The 20,414-nt window shown below is 42.1% G+C and overlaps 1 protein-coding gene across 1 annotated transcript in view; it reads right to left on the bottom strand.

Annotated features, from left to right (window-relative positions):
* Window positions 1-20,414, bottom strand: part of cdh2 (cadherin 2, type 1, N-cadherin (neuronal)) — a 76,680-nt gene that overhangs the window by 11,583 nt on the left and 44,683 nt on the right. Inside the window, exons 11-13 of the mRNA XM_056604533.1 lie at window positions 20,199-20,341; window positions 5,994-6,227; window positions 5,435-5,668 (exon numbers count right to left, since the gene is read on the bottom strand). Of these exons, the coding sequence (XP_056460508.1) occupies window positions 5,435-5,668; window positions 5,994-6,227; window positions 20,199-20,341 (611 nt within the window). The remainder of the gene's footprint in view (window positions 1-5,434; window positions 5,669-5,993; window positions 6,228-20,198; window positions 20,342-20,414) is intronic.

Raw genomic sequence — 20,414 nt, 5'->3', positions numbered from 1 at the left:
GGTCATCCTTCTCCTCCTGAGCAGTTAGTATGTTTTGGTTCAAAAGCTCCAAAAATGTGTTCACAGTGTTAATTTGAATAAATTAGCAGCAAAACGCTTTTACTCAAAATGGCACATAAACGGCATGCTGTTGATTTGTGACTTGGATCACTCCAATTCACTTGAGGAAACTTATCTCCTGGGCCCTGAGGGATGGCCCCCGCACACCGTATGTAAAGGGGGGTCGCTGGGGCCGGCAGTGCGTATCGGCTTGCTTTAGTTGTCAAAACATAACGTGATTTTAATCATAATTCTAGTTAAATATTCTTTATTATGTTTTCCGCGGTGGCGCTCCAACTAGTTAGTTAGCATCAACTGAAATAAGAGGTTGTTGAATGCTGGGTGGTTTTAATAAAGCGTATTAATAATGAAAGCAATGAGCAGCTATGGTTAACCCCTTCCTTTTACAGTCCTCTAATTACTAGGTATTTACCCGGTACATACATGGTAAATCATATTGTATTACTGGATAATTACCACTGGTAATAAGAAGGTAAATACAGAGGTAGTTACCCGGTAAATACATGGTAAATCATAGTGTATTACTGGGTAATTACCACTGGTAATAAGAAGGTAAATACAGAGGAATTATCCGGTAAATTATAGTGTATTACTGTGTAATTACCACTGGTAATAATAAGGTAAATACAGAGGAATTACAGCGGAAGTACCAAATAAAACCTCCACTATTCCCCATCAACTTAACTAAGTACTGTGTTTAGTAATGCCCCATTTACACCATCCCGCTAATGGCCGCTAATGGCCGATGGACCACCGATGTGGAAGTCGGGGTGATTCGGGTGACATCGGGCTAAAAATGTATGATCGGGTCAATTTATCGGGGTAGCATTTACACATACCCGATGTTATAACGATAACATAACGATTTATGACAGGGAAGACACCCGAAGTGCGTTTGGCGTCATTTACACGTCAAATGACGCGTTTGGTGTCATTTGGCGTCATTTCGGGAGAAGGCCAAGGGGAGACTGGTTTAGACTGATATTTATTTATATATTTATTTATATTACAATAGCGATTTTATAATAATAGAACGCCTGTTCTAAATGGGCGAAGTACCCCTTTAATTATAAAAGTAGGACATCCATCCATCACCCCCTATTTATACCCAAGTGACAGATTGAGGGTCTTCCTTAACATAATCTGGTCACAATCGTTATTTGTCGTGAGACTATTGGTATAATTCGGCCTGCAATCTGTATGTTTCGGGTTACATTGGCTAAAAAATAAATAGCGTGACTCTATTGGGTGTAATTCGTGTGCATTCGTGTAATAAACGTGCTATTCCGTATGTCTTCCCTAGAGACGTCGGGTGTCTCTCGGGGGTCTTTCGTGTGTTGAGGTTGCCGATATAAAGACGATAAAACACGATAAAGCGTGGAAAATTAACGTATATAGCCGATGTACCACAGGAAAATTCCCGAACGACTTGCGATGTCTTACGTTATACTCCTGTTCTATTCCCCATTTAGCCGATTAGCCCATAGTAACACCTGGTAACCGATTCTACCCCGATAGACCCAAAATTAACAAACATGTTCGTTCTTTGCCGATGTTGCCCGATGTTACCCGATCATTGAGCTTTTCTTCCCGTTGTCTAACGATGTTCCCGGGAAGAGTAACGGTGTTTCCCGATGCAACCAGGCTATTTGCCGATGTTATAACGATAGCTGCTGATTTAGCCATCGGTCACCATCTGGGCCCACTATCGGGTAGGTGTAAACAGGGCATAACTGTTTTAGGTTTGTAATAACTCAGATTTTGTGTACTTCCTAGGAAAATAGGCAACCAATTCTTAGAAAAACCTATTATCCAAGGTTTATGTTGGTAACAGCCCAAGTTTAGTGATGTACTATCTGGAAATTACCATACTACTTTCCAATAAAATACCTTTTCTTAGTTATTATTCATAGCTACACCCATTTAGAAAGGTTTTTTTTCGATTTAGCACTATGGAATAACTTACCTGGTAACAACCTCCGCAGGAACAGTTTTCCTCTAGTGTCATGGTACATCTTCTTAAATACTGGGTACGAAGACGTTTTTTTCCATGAGTTTACCAGGTTCTTACCATATAATTTATAATAGATACATTCCATTGTCCATGCCGTCAACACAAACTTGTACCATGTACGTTCTGCGACGTTACCAAGTAAAACTCGACAATTTACCCAGTAAGTAAGCTGAAACTGTACTGTAAAAGGAAGCCTTGTTTGTTTCCATGGTATTACCAGGTTCTTACCTTATAATTTGTAATACATTATTCCCATTTACATGCAGTCAACTCAAACTTGTACCATGTACGTTCTGCGACGTTACTAAGTAAAACACGACAATTTACCCAGTAAGTAAGCTGAAACTGTACTGTAAAAGGAAGCCTTGTTTGTTTCCATGGTGTTACCAGGCTCTTACCATATAAGTTGGAACTGGTTATTGCCTTATCCATTCAATCAACACAAACTTGTACCATATATGTTCTGCAACGTCGTTCACCAGTAGTTAAGCACTTTAATTGTTCGCCGGATATTCGGTTTAGCCCGTAATGTATTGCACTTATGTTGATGAATCCGATTGGGTGGTAAACCGAAAATCCGGCGAATATCAAACCGGAGGCTAACTTGCACCTGTTGAGGTGGCATGCTCCGGTAGAGCTGCTCTTTAGCATCGCGCTAACCGGGGCTAACAGAGCCTGTCTCTCCCCGTCCTATTAACTGTACTTCTGGGAGAGAGCCCGATTAAATCCGGATATTTTAATAAGTTGGGTGTTATAGGTTTTAAACAACATGTCTGAGTTGTTTGAATGACAGAAGCTCTGCTAGCTCGATGCTAAAGTGCTAACCGGAGCTAACAGCCTGTCCCCTCCCATCCTATTAACTGTATTTATGGCTATACCTTTTTCTCTTTTTAATATGACCAAACACAATGGCCAGAGGTCCAGCATCTTTTCTTAACTGATAAACAAAATAATCTTTGAGTTCTACATGTTCTAGAAATGTTCATTAATTGACAGTCCTAATGTTTATTTTCTTGTCTTCTGATTCTTTATTACAGTATGGAAGGGGAGATTTGGAGGTACCTGGTCAGGCCTGGGTCAGCCTACAAATCCCAGATGTGGAGACTGCAGGGATACCTCACAGAGAAGACACTAAAGAGCCATCTCTCATTCATCGAGTGGACTCATTGGTTTGCGAATGACCACAAAGATGCTCCCATTGGCAGATTGCTGCATGGCATTCGCCACTTATTCAAAATGTAGAGGTTGAAGCAGTCTTCATTGTGGTCACTTGCCATAATACTGTCATGTTTTTTATCAAAACACCACCAGTAACATTTAAATTGAGTTGATGTGGACGGCTCTTTTTTTTGTCTGATTTTTTCAATATTCAGTGCCTGTTTGTGAGATATGCATTGTTTTTAAGATAAGCCTTTGATTTTGTTTAATTTTAATATGCCTTTCATTAACAGTGGTTTGGGGTTTTATAACAACAATTAAAGTGCTTAACTACTGGTGAATGACGTTGCAGAACATATATGGTACAAGTTTGTGTTGATTGCATGGAAAAGGGAATAACCAGTTACAACTTATATGGTAAGAGCCTGGTAATACCATGGAAACAAACAAGGCTTCCTTTTACAGTACAGTTTCAGCTTACTTACTGGATAAATTGTTGTGTTTTACGTGGTAACGTCGCAGAACATGCATGGTACAATTTTGTGTTGACTGCATGGAAAAGGGAATAATGTATTACAAATTATATGGTAAGAACCTGGTAATACCATGGAAACAAACAAGGCTTCCTTTTACAGTACAGTTTCAGCTTACTTACTGGGTAAATTGTCGTGTCTTACTTGGTAACGTCGTAGAACGTACATGGTACAAATTTTACGTTGACTGCATGGACAATGGAATGTATCTATTATAAATTATATGGTAAGAACCTGGTAATACCATGGAAACAAACGGCTTCGTACCCAGTATTTAAGAAGATGTGCCACGACACTAGAGGAAAACTGTTCCTGCGGAGGTTGTTACCAGGTAAGTAATTCCATAGTGGTAAATCGAATAAACCCTTTCTAAATGGGTGTAGCTATGAATAATAACTAAGAAAAAGTATTTTATTGGAAAGTACTATGGTAATTTCTAGATAGTACATAATTAAACTTGGGCTGTTACCAACACAAACCTTGGATAATAGGTGTTTCTAAGAATTGGTTGCCTAATTTTCTAGGAAGTACACAATATTGGAGTTATTACCAACCTAAAACAGTAACAACTACACGGTACTTAGTTGAGTTGATGGGTAATAGTGGAGGTTTTACTAAGTACTTCAGCTGTACTTCCTCTTTATTTACCTTCTTATTACCAGTGGTAATTACACAGTAATACACTATAATTTACCGGATAATTCCTCTGTATTTACCTTCTTAATACCAGTGGTAATTACCCAGTAATACACTATGATTTACCATGTATTTACCGGGTAACTACCTCTGTATTTACCTTCTTATTACCAGTGGTAATTACCCAGTAATACACTATGATTTACCATGTATGTACCGGGTAAATACCTAGTAATTAGGGGATTGCAAAAGGAAGGGTTACCCAGATGGGTAAACCAAGGCAAAATATTCCAAAAAGCCCGTCCTACTTATGATGGATGGAACTGATTGGCTATGAATAAACATGAACTGAACAGGGAGGTTTTTTCTTTTTCCTTTTCTGTAAATCGGTCACCCCCAATAGCACATGTGTGATTTTTCTTGTTGGGTGAATAGTGCAAGTCCTTCTGTGCAATTTCATGGAACCTTTCCACAATGTCCAAACCACCTTATTTGTACTCTAATACTTTGGAAGCCGCATGTCATTGAAGATCTTCCATAACAGTGTCGGACCCAGACCAAAGAGTGGATCAGAAAGCCACTCTTGTTGTCGCAGCAACCTTATGTAATGTTGAAGTTGAGATTTTTGTCTTTTTAAAATCAAACTTGCACCGCCTTAACCAGAGAAATGATAAGGATAAATTATCAGTTGATGAAAATGTAATTCTGAAGTAATTCTCCACCGGCTCCGATTCAGAAGGGAAAGATACGCAGTATAATCTTTTATTAATACGGTGTTCCCAGAAACCGCAGGGTTCTCAGAAGAACATCCATTCGTGGGAAATCGTCCACACCATCTCTCCACCCCTACAGACCACCATGAAATTGACTGACTTTATTTCCTATCGTCAATTTTTCGTTAACCCTGAAGGAAATGGATCTCAGGAGCATTGCTCGAAGCCTTTGAAACTCACATCTTACTTATTCTGTGGACTTTGAGGGTTTATGCGGATGTACAAGTTTACACGTGTGTCCGAACGCAGGGCATGCTCACCCAGCATCACGATGATACAGATCAGGATGGCGATGATGGCCCCAGTGCCCAGGCCGGCGGCGATGATGCGCTCCATGTCCACGCAGTCCCCGTGCTGGTCACACTGGCATACCTTGACGCGCAGGTAGGAGGTGTTTGACATGGGCAGGTTGCCCGAGTCTGTGATGATGACGGGTACCGTGTAGATGCCGCTCTCCAGGAAGCCGATGCGCAGGCGCAGCTGAGCTTGTTCACCTGGGGTTCGGAGGATCATTGGAAAAAAGTAATGGAGAATTGTATGCATTATTTACTTATCGCTGTGGGTGTGTCTCTGTGTTTTTATTTGTCAAACCCAATTCAACAAATATGGTTTGGATTGAACTATGTCGAAGACTATATGATGATTTCTGAAGAAAATGTGGGTGGTTGCACAGGTGCCCCATTATCACACTAATTATTATGAATTAATTATTAGCACACATGCTAACAGGCTAGCATGCTAATATAATATGTTGATGAACAATATAAGCAATAGGATAGGGTTCCTGGTCTATCTAATCCATACAGCGCCCATACTGACCGTTGAGACGCATGAGCGTCCAGTTGCGGCGGGTGTCCAGGGGCCGATTTGCCAGCTCGAAGGCAAAGGGGCCGGCGTTGGGTATCAGGTCGGGGTCGCTGGCTGTGATGTTGATGCCGTTGGGCTCGGGCCGCTCGCACATCTCCACCTCAGGGGGGAAAACGTGCGGCGCATTGTCGTTGATGTCCAGCAGGTATATCTGCAGGGTGCCTGTGCCACTGGCAGGGGGGTTTCCTGGAAGGAGACGCATCATACAGGGTCAAATAAATAAATACATTGTGGCGTGAGGGGGGTGTTGGGTGTGGTGGGCTTAATGACGTTACTCACTACAAATGCTCATGAATGTCGTTATCTCTCCCCCCCCCCCCCCCCCCCATGACACTGGGTTCGTCCGGTGAACGCCCAGGCTGTCTGCAGGGAGCCAACCAAGCAATATGGTGGTGTGCATTTGTTTATATGTGTGTGTTGCGGAAAGCACATTGGCACTCAGTGTTGGCCGAGTAAAAGACTGTTCGCGAACCTCCAATGTTCTCCTTCCTTAGAGCCCGGCAGAGGCTCTATGGCTACATAAATCAAAGAAAATACAATTGCTGGTTGTCATATATCCCTCCAACAGCTACCCTATAAAAAAGTACAAAGACATCATGAAGTAAATGAGGTTTATTATGTTCCACGAGATTACTTAACACTCATTATTGTATTGCTATTAATATTTTACAAAATTCATACAAAGTCAAAAGTAATGCTACGCATGCAGCTCCACTACAAGGCTAACAAATAGGTATTGTTGCGTGATTATCAAAGCATTGCGTTTGTTCGCAGTATTACATCAGATGATTTCTGGTGTGTGGACACAATATTGTGGGCTGGTCATGGAAAGAGGACTGGCGATATGTATCATGAATCTCAATATCCCACAAGAACTTCTAAAAAAGTGTGTGGGTAAGCGATTGGCAAGTTGGCCATGGATTTTATTATGATCATATTGCCAATTTAATCTAAACCAGGGGTCGGCAACCCGCGGCCCGCGGCCCATGGGCCGCATGTGGCCCTTTGGCGCCGCCCTTACGGCCCTTTGGATAAAATAAAATTAACTCTACATTTATGGGATTAATTTTCCTATGATTGTTGTAGGCCAAAAGTCAATCATACATTATCAATTTGTAAAAAATATTGCTTGTATATTGCATGAAAAAAAAAAGAATCTGAAAAAAAAACATGAAACTGGATGAGAAATGTAGGGGGTGTTTGATTATCTCAATATAGCAAGTTAATATAGTTTTTTGCTCATGCAGGCCCCAAGTGTTGCTGGGAATCAATGCAACAAGACTACTAAGCACTCAACTGGACATCTCACATCTCATCTTCGTCCGCTTCTCAACTGGACAGTCACAATTAAATTGTTTGAAATGTTTATCAGTGTTGATATTTTAAAGCAGGGTTAGGTTGATATTTTCTATGAGGCAATGATATTCAATTCATTTGCACAAACACGGACCAAAACCGAAGGGCCTACTCAATTTCAACTTAAAAACCTGATAGTGGATTTTTCCTGCATTTCTCCCTCATTTCTTGTTAGATGTTAACATCCACTCAAATGCTTGTTTTGTAGCCTATGTTTTATTGCAATTGCATGTATTCAGTGCATAAACTCCAATTGTGGTATATGCCTACACAGGCTATTTAACTGCTATAGTAGCTAAATAGCGCATTACAACAAATATGCGGCCCCATACAGCCATCCACACCCCTTTTCTAACCAACAATGGCCCTTTACAAAGAAAAGGTTGCCGACCCCTAGTCTGCACGGAGGTAGTCTGGAAGAAACCACAGGACCATGTTCAAGGTCACCTAGAGAAAGCTCAAACCCACTCCCCTTAAATAATCTTTTTTTTGTTTGTGTGAAAAGCTATGTTTGCATATTGGTTAAGCCACATCACAGGAGGTTTACGCTAAAAGGATCCCGGCCTAGTGCTTGTCAACATGAGTAGAGGCTGAGGAATTATAGGACAGGGCAAAAATACTGTAATTTGCCTAGTGAGAAGGGCAACAAAATCTAATCACAAGGAATCACTGGAGACCCATTTGGAGTTGGGGCAAAGTGGAGGCTGTTCAACCTTGAATGATTTTTTGTCTCAGGAACAGATAAGTATCTCTCTGTGGCCGTGCATCCAGAACCCAGCTGGAGGTCATAAACACCCTGGCAGAACAGACTGTCAGCCATTCAATGTATGAGACAGTTGGGTGAAAGACTACCTGACAGGCAGACTACAGTCTGTGAGGCTGCAGGACTCTGTGTCACGTGGGGTGGTCAGTTACATGGCCAAGCAACTGTGCTGGTTCACTTCCTGTTCACCATTTGGTATTCTGACTTAGGGTACAATTCTTTCTTGTCACCTACAGATGTTTTCGGATGTCTCTGTGATTGGTGGATCAGTTGGGGTGGATGCATAAAAGACTGGTTGGTGACTTTGCTAAGGGGTGCAGCAGCTGAAACCATCTGCAGCTCAACACAGGGAAACCAGGACGTTGGCGACAGACAAGAGCCCCAGTCACCTGTGTGACTATCCATGGGGAGCTGGTGCAATCCTATAAGTGCCAGGGGGTTCCCCTGGATGGCCTTGGCAAGATGGACATGCCTGGGATCACTGAAGCAGCATATGAAAGAGCCTGAGCCCCGGAGGCTCGTAAACCAGTTATTTGCGTTGTGTGCTCCGAAAGCAGCCTATAAGCCGTGGAAGCTGACAGGATGGACAAACTGCTGGGGGCAGACCTTGTCTTGGTAAGAGGGGCTTCAGGTGAGAGGAAGGTGACTGAACCGCTGGCCATCGTGGACGAGACCTCTCATCCACTGCGTGATACTCTGGACAGGCAGAGCAGCAAGTTAAGCAGGAGACTCGCCTTGGTGCCGTACAAAGCTCCATCTGAGATCCTTACTGCTTACTGCCATCAGACTTTCAATGCCACAGACTTTTCCCTCCTCTTTATGCACATCACTGTCGGCGACTTACACATATTAACCCGACACCTAGTTTTATTATCATTGCAAACATACTAGAGCCCGACCGATTTATCGGTGGGCCGATATTATCGGCCGATATTAGGCATTTTCCAAACTATCGGTATCGGCAATTATAATGGTGGATTAATGAATGTATCTATCATTTTTTTTTCATATCTTAAGTTTGCATATTTTGACATTTTATTTATCAGAACTTGTGTTTGAGTGTTTGTGTGTGTGTGTGTGTGTGTGTGTGTGTGTGTGTGTGTGTGTGTGTGTGTGTGTGTGTGTGTGTGTGTGTGTGTGTGTGTGTGTGTGTGACATCAGCGAGTGAGTGGACGAGTGAGGAGAGCAAGCGGTAGTGTGTGTGTCAGTTTAGTGAAGTAATGAACGAGTCCGGTTGTGATAATAGAAGAATAGAAAAATAAAGTACCCAGCCTGTCAAGAATCGTTGGCCGCTACATTCCGACCATATTCCGACCTATAAGCAGACCCACTGCCGGTCAAAGTGAAGGGTGTTGCCCCCGAGAGAGCCTCGGCCCTGGAGGGAACGTCTCCCCTGTGCTCCTCGACTACGGTCTGGGAGCCGACAGCAGGAAAGGTGTAACACTAACCATCTCATAGTTGGAGGCGGAGCGCAAGAGGGTATACGTGCTCCAATAGTGCGAATTAAAAATAAAGCACATATATTTGAATGATTTTAGCTGGTGTGTGATTGATCGCGGGCACGGGTCGGGTACTTTATTCTTTCTTACTCACAACCGGACTGGTTCATTACTTCACTAAACTGAGACGCACACTAACACTCGCTCTCCTCGAATTTCACTCACTCGCTGACGTCGCACGCACGCCCGCCCCCCCGCCCGCGCACGCCCGCACGCACGCACGCACACACGCACACACGCACACACACACACACACACACACACACACACACACACACACACAGCCAGTGATATGCGCAGGCCGACGAGATAGGCCTACTTTCTCGTGCTCACAAGATACTTTGCATGCCCACTGCGCAATGTGTCGTCTGAGCGACATCTTTTCTTTGTCATTATTGGATGTCAAATAACGGTCTACTGAAGGGGTTGTTATTTAACGCCAGGCGACGTCTACCGACGAGATAGGCCTACTTTCTCGTGCTCACAAGATACTTTGCATGCCCACTGCGCAATGTGTCGTCTGAGCGACATCTTTTCTTTGTCATTATTGGATGTCAAATAACGGTCTACTGAAGGGGTTGTTATTTAACGCCAGGCGACGTCTACCGAACGTCTAATGTTGACGCCCTTCGGACCTCGCCACGGAGGCGGGCTGCGAATGCGTCTGCTACCGTTGCCTCAAGCCGACAAGGGCCCATCTCACAGAAAGCAGATGAACCAGACACTCTTATTATAGGAGACTCAACCATCAAGGATATAACCGGTAAGAAGATCAAAACATGCAACTTCTCATATGGAATGGTTAGTGATATCAACCAGAAACTAGCCACAATCATATTGGAAAACCCCAAAATCTCACAGATTATTGTGCATGCAGGATTTAATGATATTCAAAGAGAACAGTCAGAACTTCTGAAGAGGGATTACACTGATCTATTGGATACACTGGACAAAATACACTCATCAGTGGACCCATATCAGCAGTTGACAGGGGAAGAAACAGATTCAGTCGTCTACTTGCACTGAATACATGGCTTTCCAGAGTCTGCAATGAAAGAGGAAGGGGCTTTATTGACAATTTGAACTTATTCTGGGGGCGCAAATATCTTTTCAGAGCAGATGGCCTACACCCAAACAGGTTAGGCTCAAAACTGTTAAGGGACAATCTTCTCTTCTCGCTTTCCCACAAATCTCCATGGTCTGACGCACAGGCCACAGTCAGAGCACAGGTTGAGAAGAAGCGAGACTACAGCCTCCCCCACACATCTACTCTGCCACTATCTGACACACAGAGCAGACAGCCCACAGACCTTGAAGAGAGACAACAGCGCGCCCGACGCCATCAACACTGCGCCTTCCCCCATCGCTGAAGCTGGCTTGGCGAGGAACGGCCACCCCCCTCCTCTGCATTCCCCCATCGACGATGACGTCCAGCCTCATCTCTCCCATAGCCACAACAACAACTCCAGCCCCAATGACTCCTCCCTTTGCGATTTTCCAGCTGAATTTAAGAAACTGGAATATGTTGGCATCAAACTTGCATCTATGTCAATGATAGCATCGCCAGGTCATGGCCACAGGCTGATAACACCCAAGAGGATGGCGCCCCAGCGCCCCCCCTGTACTGATAGTAGTCCTGAGTATTACTGAGACAAAAAAGGGTTCAGCCGCAGACACAGTATAAAGGAAGTTTCACATAATCTGCTGAACCCAAGGTTGCCTACGTCAAAACAGGGCAACTTTTGCATTCATGCTGTAACCACTAAGAGAGAAAACAAAGGGAAACTTAGACACACTGCTAACCTCACAAATCTCATATCTATTGCCTCCAAACCAAAAACAACCTTAAAGCCTATCAACAACACCAGGATGGCTCTACTTAATGTGAGGTCTCTTAATAACAAATCATTTTTAGTTAATGATTTTATTACCACTTCTAAACTGGATTTTATGTTTTTAACTGAAACATGGCTGGAACAAAATAACAGTGCAACCGTTCTGATAGAGACAGCTCCTCCCAACTATAACTTTTTTGATGCATGTAGATCTGGAAAATGAGGTGGAGGGGTTGCTGCTGTATTTAAAAATGTATTTCAGGGGAAACAGATGTTATTTGGTGATTTTCCATCATTCGAATACCTTAGTGCTGTATTGAAATGCTCCCCCAGAGTTCTCCTATTAATTATTTACAGGCCACCAACATATTCTGCACATTTTTTCGATGACTTCACAGAATTATTGTCTAGCATCTCCACAGAATTTGACAGTCTAGTTATAACTGGTGACTTCAATTTTCATACTGATGATTTGAATGACAAGTGTGCAAAAAAACGTTTTAACATTTTTGACACATTTGAACTGTCTCAACATGTGAAAGAGGCTACTCATTGTAAGGGGCACACTCTAGACGTGGTTATCACAAAGGGCCTCAATGTTTCTGATCCTTCCTTGTCTGACCACTTTTGTGTTTTCTTTAACATATCTTTTATTCCCGACATACAGACAAAATCAAATACTGTCAAAAAACGGTATATCAATGAAGATTCTAATATACTTTTTAAAAAGGCCATCTCCTTTCTACCACCTCTCAACCCATGTTCTGCTGATGATCTTGTAGAAGACTTTAATTTGAAAATTTTGAAAGTCATAGATGTCATTGCACCTTATAAGGTTAAAACGATTTCTGGAAAGCAAAAGGCACCCTGGAGAAAAGCTGCTTCTGTAACAGCAGAGAAAAAAGAATGCAGGAAGGTTGAACGCATCTGGCGTAAAACAAAACTTCATATTCACCATGATATCTATGAAGAGAGCCTCCTTGCCTACAATTTAGACTTAAAAAATGCTAGAGAAACATTTTTCTCCAATATCATTAAAACCAACACTAATAATGCAAAAACCCTATTTGCAACTGTTGACAGACTGACCAACCCCCCAACACAAATTCCACCTGATCTCCATTCCACGCAGAAATGCAATGAGTTTGCAGCTTTTTATACTGATAAAATTGAAGGCATCAGACAAGCCATCAATATCTCCACTTCAAACAAAAATGTTGGACTACCACCCTCTTCAGGCAAAAGTAACGCGGCAAGGATGGCATGCTTTAATGTTATAGACTCTCAAAATCTTGTGGAAACTGTGACACAACTAAAGCCATTCACCTGTTGCCTTGATACTTTACCTACCAACCTCTTTAAGAATGTTTTCGACTGCCTAGCAGTAGACATATTGCAGATAGTTAACAACTCTCTCCAGTCAGGCAATTTCCCAAAAGCTTTGAAAACTGCTATTAAACCCCTTTTAAAAAAGCGGAGCCTAGATGCCTCTATTATTAACAACTACAGACCAATATCAAATCGACCCTTCATAAGTAAAATCATTGAGAAAGTTGTCCTCCAGCAACTTAATCACTTCCTGGCATCAACTGGTTGCTATGACACCTTCCAATCAGGATTTCGACCCCTGCACAGCACTGAGACCGCCCTTATTAAAGTTGTAAACGACATCCGTCTTAACACAGACTCTGGCAAAACCTCAATACTAATGCTACTTGACCTCAGTGCTGCATTCAACACTGTAGACCATACATTACTTCTGGACAGGTTAGAAAACTGGGTGGGGCTTTCAGGCACTGTCTTAAATTGGTTTAGGTCCTACCTACAAAATAGGAACTACTTTGTTTCCATTGGCGACTTTGTATCGGAATCAACCAACGTGGAGTCCCACAAGGTTCGATCTTAGGACCCTCTTTATTTAACATTTACATGGTCCCACTTGGGCAAATCATGCAAAATAACAATATTGACCATCATTGCTATGCTGATGACACGCAAATCTATGTATCGCTATCACCAAATGACTATCGGCCCACAGATCTGCTGTGCCAGTGCATTGAGCAAGTGAAAGAATGGATGTGCTGAAATTTCCTTCAACTAAATGAGGACAAAACAGAGATAATTGTATTTGGTTCTAAAACGGAAAGGCTTAAAGTAACCCAACACCTTCACTCTCTGTCCCTGAAAACCTCAATCAAAGCCAGAAATCTAGGGGTTATCATGGATTCAGATTTACATTTCGACAGTCACATCAAATCAGTTGCAAAATCGGCATATTATCACCTTAAAAATGTAGCAAGACTTAGAGGGCTCATGTCCACCGAAGACTTACAAAAACTTGTACATGCCTTTATCACTAGTAAGCTTGATTACTGCAATGGTCTCCTTGCAGTTCTCCCAAAACAAACTCTGAGGAAGCTTCAGCTTGTTCAGAATGCTGCTAGAGTTCTAACAAAGACCAAAACATTGGCTTCCTGTAGGTCAGAGAATTGATTTTAAAATCATGTTGCTAACCTATAAATCCCTACATGGTTTAGGCCCAAAATATTTAACTGATATGCTTCCACTACATAAGTCTTCTAGACCACTAAGATCCTCTGAGACCAATCTGTTAATTATCCCCAGAGTAAACACGAAACATGGCAAAGCAGGATTTAGTTACTCTGCAACAAATAGCTGTAATAAACTCCAAGAGGATTTAAGACTCTTAAATATATTGCACTTTCTAATATTATTATTATTATTCTTATTTTATTTTTTTAACTTTGCCTTTATTTTCTATTTTAACACATTCTACCCATTTCTTTGCATATGTTTTCTTTTACTTATCTATTATTTTATTTTATTGTATGACAATGTTTATATGTGAAGCACTTTGAGTCTGCCTTGTGTATGAAAAGTGCTATATAAAAAAAGTTGCCTTGCCTCTGTGTAAGGGCTATTTATAGTCCAAATGTGGTCGTTTTTGGACGTCTTTTCAACATCAAATTTAGACAAATTTTAAATGTCACTTTTATACAGTGATGCCAGTAACGCGTTACTTAATAACGCGTTACTGGCCTCGGACCACTTTTATCAGTAACAAGTAATCTAACGCGTTACTATTTCCAAACAAGTAATCAGATTAAACCCTCCGTTTGTCGATGGCCATGCAAATGACCATGTGTTTTTCCATGCATGAGATTTGTTTACAATTATGTTAGTTTTGATGTGCCTTTCCCCGGACGTGATTGGTTGCTGCATCGGAAAGCCGAGGATCCAGGAAGAAAAAATATGGGCGGGCTCAACATTCGCGGCAGCTTTACTCCGATTTACAGCTTGCCATTTAGGTCTTCAAATGCTTAGTTTGTTACTTGATTGAGGCTCTTGTTAGCAACCAGGGAACTGGGCCAGGGTAAGGTTGCTAGAGGTTATCGAAAACCGACACGCAGTTACATCTTTGTTAAGAAACACTAGGCGCACGTGTATTTTTGGAGCTTCTCTTTGGTTATATTCATTTCTTTGATTTGGACAGCACCCAATGGTCCTTTTCCTTTTGTAGTTTTGCCTCCTCTGTTAGTGTTTAATTGAATACCCCAAGCTCCGGGTTAAATAAACAACTTTAAGTTAACCAACGACATCTGGTTTTATGTTGCCAACCCTTCTCCTAGCGGGGGACGTAAACGTCTCCAAAGACTTCAATCTATCAGAGGCGAGTGTCGAACTTGACTCTCCAGAGTCCGCGCCACCAGTTGTTATTAGCGGCGGAACTAGCGCGTGGGAGCCTCTACATTATCGCCAGAGAACTAACCCCACGGGGAGATCTGAGCAGCTCGAGCGCTAGAACGCGCTGTTTACGTCACGCACGTTGAGATGCGTCCGGTGATCGCCCCGTAAAGCGCGCGTTGATATTTTGTCAACGCATTAAAAGTTGGCGAAAGCGGTTGAAAGCCGTGTGTCAGTGTGTGCACCCCAGGGCCGTAGCACCAAATTCTGGGCCCTGTATACAAGAGGTACTGATGCCCCCCCCCCGAATTCCCCCTACCAGCCCCATGCGCAGAATTGTTGAGGGGGGGGGGGCAAAAAGTTAGTTTTGGCAAAACCGGTTGTAATTTTTTATTTCGAGGCGGCAGGGGGTGTTTTCGCAGCTTAATGTAAGTAATAAAGTAACTTGTAATCTAACTTAGTTACTTTTAAAATCAAGTAATCATTAAAGTAAATAAGTCACTATTTTAAGGAGTAACTAGTAATCAGTAATCTGATTACTTTTTCAAGGTAACTGTGGCAACTACTACTTCTATAATTTATTTATTTTATTTATATGTTTATGGTTGTTTCCGTCGGAAAAAGAGAAACGGTCGACTGCTTTTGACCCATCCGGAAACCGGTGAACACATGCACACATGTGGAAACCACCCATCCACATTTTTTGTGCACTGGTCGAATTCCAACCGGCCCCCTTACGGTTACTGGTCCAGCTCCTTAACCAGTAGGCCACATACCAGTGCACACACACATGAACACACACACACACACACACACCAACCCGGTATCACGCGATTTCGTGTTCATGTTAATCTATTGAATCGTGTCCCAGAGCACGATGGTCAGACTTTCTTCGTGCTACACAGAACGAAATGTAAACCAATGCATTCTGAATGGGAGCGTTCCTCTGATGTTTCCGTGCTACACAGAACGAAATGTAAACCAATGCATTTTGAATGGGAGCGTTTATCAGACGAGAAAGAGAGAGAGAGTGTGCGCAGACAGTACAGTGCACACTCTAGTTATATATATGTCAATATTTCCGATTTTTTAAGCAGACCTCTTCAAAAACTGAAACGAACGTGCGCGTTTCTCAGACAATTATCGTGCTCCACAGAACGAAACGAGAGAGAGAGAGAGAAAGAGAGAGGGAGGGAGAGCGAGAGGCTTCAGAAGGGGTATGCCCAGATAGTACAGTGAACCCTGTAGTTATTTATAGGTCAATATTTCACAATTTTTAAGCAGACCTCCTCAAAAACTGACAAACAAACGTGCTCCACAGAACGCGCATTTCTCAGACAATTAATGTGCTCCACAAAACGAAACAAGAGAGAGAGAGAGAGAGAGAGAGAGAGAGAGAGAGAGAGAGAGAGAGAGAGAGAGAGAGAGAGAGAGAGAGAGAGAGAGACTTCAGAAGGGTGGTGCGCAGACAGTGCACCCTCTAGTGATATATATATGTCAATATTTCCAATTTTTTTAAGCAGACTTCCTCAAAAACTGAACAAACGTGCTCCACAGAACGCACGTTTCTCAAACAATTAAAGTGCTCCACAAAATGAAACAAGAGAGAGAGAGGGAGACAGAGAGAGAGAGAGGGAGACAGAGAGAGAGAGAGAGACAGAGAGAGAGAGAGACAGAGAGAGAGACAGAGAGAGAGAGAGAGAGAGAGACAGAGAGAGAGAGAGAGAGAGAGAGACAGAGAGAGACAGAGAGAGACAGAGAGAGAGAGAGAGAGAGAGAGAGAGAGAGAGAGAGAGAGAGAGAGAGAGAGAGAGAGAGAGAGAGAGAGACAGAGAGAGAGAGAGAGAGAGAGAGAGAGAGAGAGAGAGAGAGAGAGAGACAGAGAGAGAGAGAGAGAGGCTCCAGAAGGGTTGTGTGCAGATAGTACAGTGCACCCTCTAGTTATATATTTGTCAATATTTAAATTTTTGCAATTTTGAAGCAGACCTCCTCAAAAACTGAAAATAAACAAATAAATAATAATATCTGTGTAAACCAATGCATTCTGAATGGGAGCGTTCTCTGATGTTAACCCTATATATATATATATATATATATATATATATATATATATTGATCATACAGGAGAGGCCCTCGTAAGCCCATCAGTTACTTGGCTCCGCAGTGCAGCTCTCTTTTCCACTGTGTTTCGAGAATTTCTATCGATATAATGAGACAGGATGTAATGATAAAGGCAAGAAAATAAAGGCTCCATGGTAATTATAATTTAAATATAATTAAATTAAAGCGTGAAACGAGGGAATAAGACCATTTAGTTGTGGGCCAGCCGAGGCTGAATTTGAACCGAATTCGGCCTATAACCTTATTTTTTACATCGTTTTTATATTATCAATGTTTTTATATTGTCTGGTATACCGGAACCACACTTTGGCCTACACATTGGTGGAAGTGCAGATAGGCTACAGATCTTGTTATAACGATAATTGAATGAAAGCTACATGTCTACTTATAATATTATAACTAAAGAATTGTATAGTTATATATAATGTATATTTTAATGGGGGGGCAGGGGGGGCAGGCTGCGCAATGCATGCTCTAGCATACAGATCTTCTTATAACGATAATTGAATAAAAGCTACATGGTCTACTTATAATATTATAACAAAATAATTCTATATTTATATATATATAATCTATATTTTAATATTTAATTAATTTAATATTAAACCAATGCATTTCAATCAGGTGATTCTTTTGGACTTCAGAAGGGGGGAGCGGGCTGCGCAGGGCACACTAACAGATCTTGCTATTGAATAAAAGCTACATGGTCTACTTATAATATTATAACTAAATAATGTTATATTCATATTTAAATATAATATATAGCCTATATTTTAATTTGTAATTAAATCAATAAATTTCAATCAGGAGATTTTTTTTCGTCTTCAGAAGGGCCGCGCAGTGCACGCACTAGTTATGGATTGGTCAAAACAACAAACGATTTTTGCAGCAGACCCCCTCAAAAATTGAAACTAACCACGTCCCTTAAATCCAGTCTCACAGGATGTAGTATAACTACGTTGGTCCACCGCGGAAAATACATTATAATAACAGCTCTAATCATGACATGTCCTATTCTTTTCAATGGGGCTAAGTCCATGTCAATTGACTGTCATGGTTGCTATGGTGGTTGCTATCCACCACCCCCTCTGCTCCTTACATGGCTCCAAAAACCACGCGGCAACGGAGCTGCCGTCAATTATGTTGTTTTTGTCGTAAACTAGGGTCCGCTGGTTAGGATATAGACAGATATTCCAAGGTTTCCTTCAAAAGGCACCTTGGATGTGTCTATTTTCTGCAGTTTAGACATGTACCGTAATTAATAAGTTACTTTTTTAATCTATATATTTTTAATCTTTGTCTGTTGGCTGGTTACGTTACTCTGAGAGACGCGCATGGACGGATTTCATGGTGTCACAGTCTATTACCTATTCTTGAAAGCAAAACACCAAGCTCATTGATTTAATGAGGCAGGGTTATTTGAAACAATTAATTAAATATGTGTGAGAGGTCATTCCTCCTCCTGAGTGTGCTTCCTATTTATGTCTAGTGTACACCCCTACTGTCCACAAGCACCCCCCCCCCCCCCCCCCCCCCAAATGGATTTGGAGAATTGTTGCCACGTCCCAGTGGTGGTGGTATCATATATATGAAAGAGGGCATTCAATTATACTACATTGATCAATTAGGAGGCCAAAGCCCTAAAGGAAGTGGTGCAATATTAATAAGTTACTTATAATAAGTCACCCCAATTCAATTATCGTTATAACAAGATCTGTAGCCTAACTGACCGTTGAAAATCCACTTTTTGGAGGTCCCATGGACGTCAACATTAGACGTTCGGTACACGAAAAAAAAAAAAAAAAACTTCAGTGGACCCAAATTTGACGCCGAAAAGACGTCACTCCAACATGACATTGGGACTATAAATAGCCCTTACAGGGAGACCCCACGGACGTCAACATTAGAGTTTTGTAGACGTCGAAAAAAAGACGTTGTCCGGCGTTACAAAACAACCCCTTCAGTGGACCGAAATTTGACGATCAATAATGACACAGAGAAGACGTCACTCTGACGACAGATTAAAAAAATAAACAGATAAATACACTTACAAAGTGATTTCCCCACGGGGAAAATAAAAGTAAAAATGTAGTGGGATCATGTATACATTTCCTACACCTGTCATAGGTGTCCGAATGACTTCCAAAAAATGTGCCCAGTTCAAAGGTGAAATGTCAATATGACATCCAAGTTGGGTCATGGTTTGACATCCAAATAGTGGACCTAGTTTGGATGTAAAATAGATGTCCAGAATTGGTCATGGACCGACGGACCAGATATAGACATGATCTGCACGTCTATCCAACGTCCAATGTTTAGTGAGTGGTTCTAACTATGTGCGCTGGGTTTCTATTTTCTACTGTGAGTTGATTGTATTTCCTTGGCCCGTCTTGGTGCTGCAACAAATTCATTTCCCCACAGGGAAAATAAAAGTACTTTTCCATCTATCTATCTATGAAGAACCAATTGAGGGTAATCCACGAGAGCAAGCTCCGCTGAGAAATCTCCTCCTCAGTGATAAAAACATTTGATAAGAGAATTGTCTGGAATGGATTGCAATTACTCTACTCCGCTGTATGCAGGACAAAGCCTTTCCCTTCCCTCACTTCACCCTGTCACAGTGTAGAAGCCTGCACTAGTGGAGGTCAGCGCATTGCATCTACCGGCCCTCTGAGTCTGGCTTCTCTCTGTTTAATCAATGCCGATGCACGCGACTACATCACCAAACATGGGGTGAGCAGCAGATCAAGTCAAGAACAACAGTGAAACAAACCCAGCTTCGGGTTCTTGGCAGGCTACAACAGAGCTGCCCATGCACTGCACTCTGGAAATGGTACCAAAGTCAGGTTTGTGTGAGTGTTGAGTGTTGGGCGGCTACCGTTGTCGCTGGCCATGAAGGTGACGTTGTAGAGGTTGTTCTTGACGTAGGGCGACTCTCTGTCCAGTACTGCCCGGGTGGAAATCCTCCCGTTGAGGTTGTCTATCTCCAGCCAGTTGGCCGGGTCGAACAGCTTAGTGTACCTGTGTGTTAGAATCGTTAGACCACTTCACAAAACATGTGTACAGCCAGAGGACAAGCGCCTTGAACGTATCT

Source organism: Gadus chalcogrammus, chromosome 12, assembly GCF_026213295.1.
Source record: "Gadus chalcogrammus isolate NIFS_2021 chromosome 12, NIFS_Gcha_1.0, whole genome shotgun sequence".
In the NCBI taxonomy this organism is placed as follows: domain Eukaryota; kingdom Metazoa; phylum Chordata; class Actinopteri; order Gadiformes; family Gadidae; genus Gadus; species Gadus chalcogrammus.
This window is presented reverse-complemented; position numbering and strand designations above follow the sequence as displayed.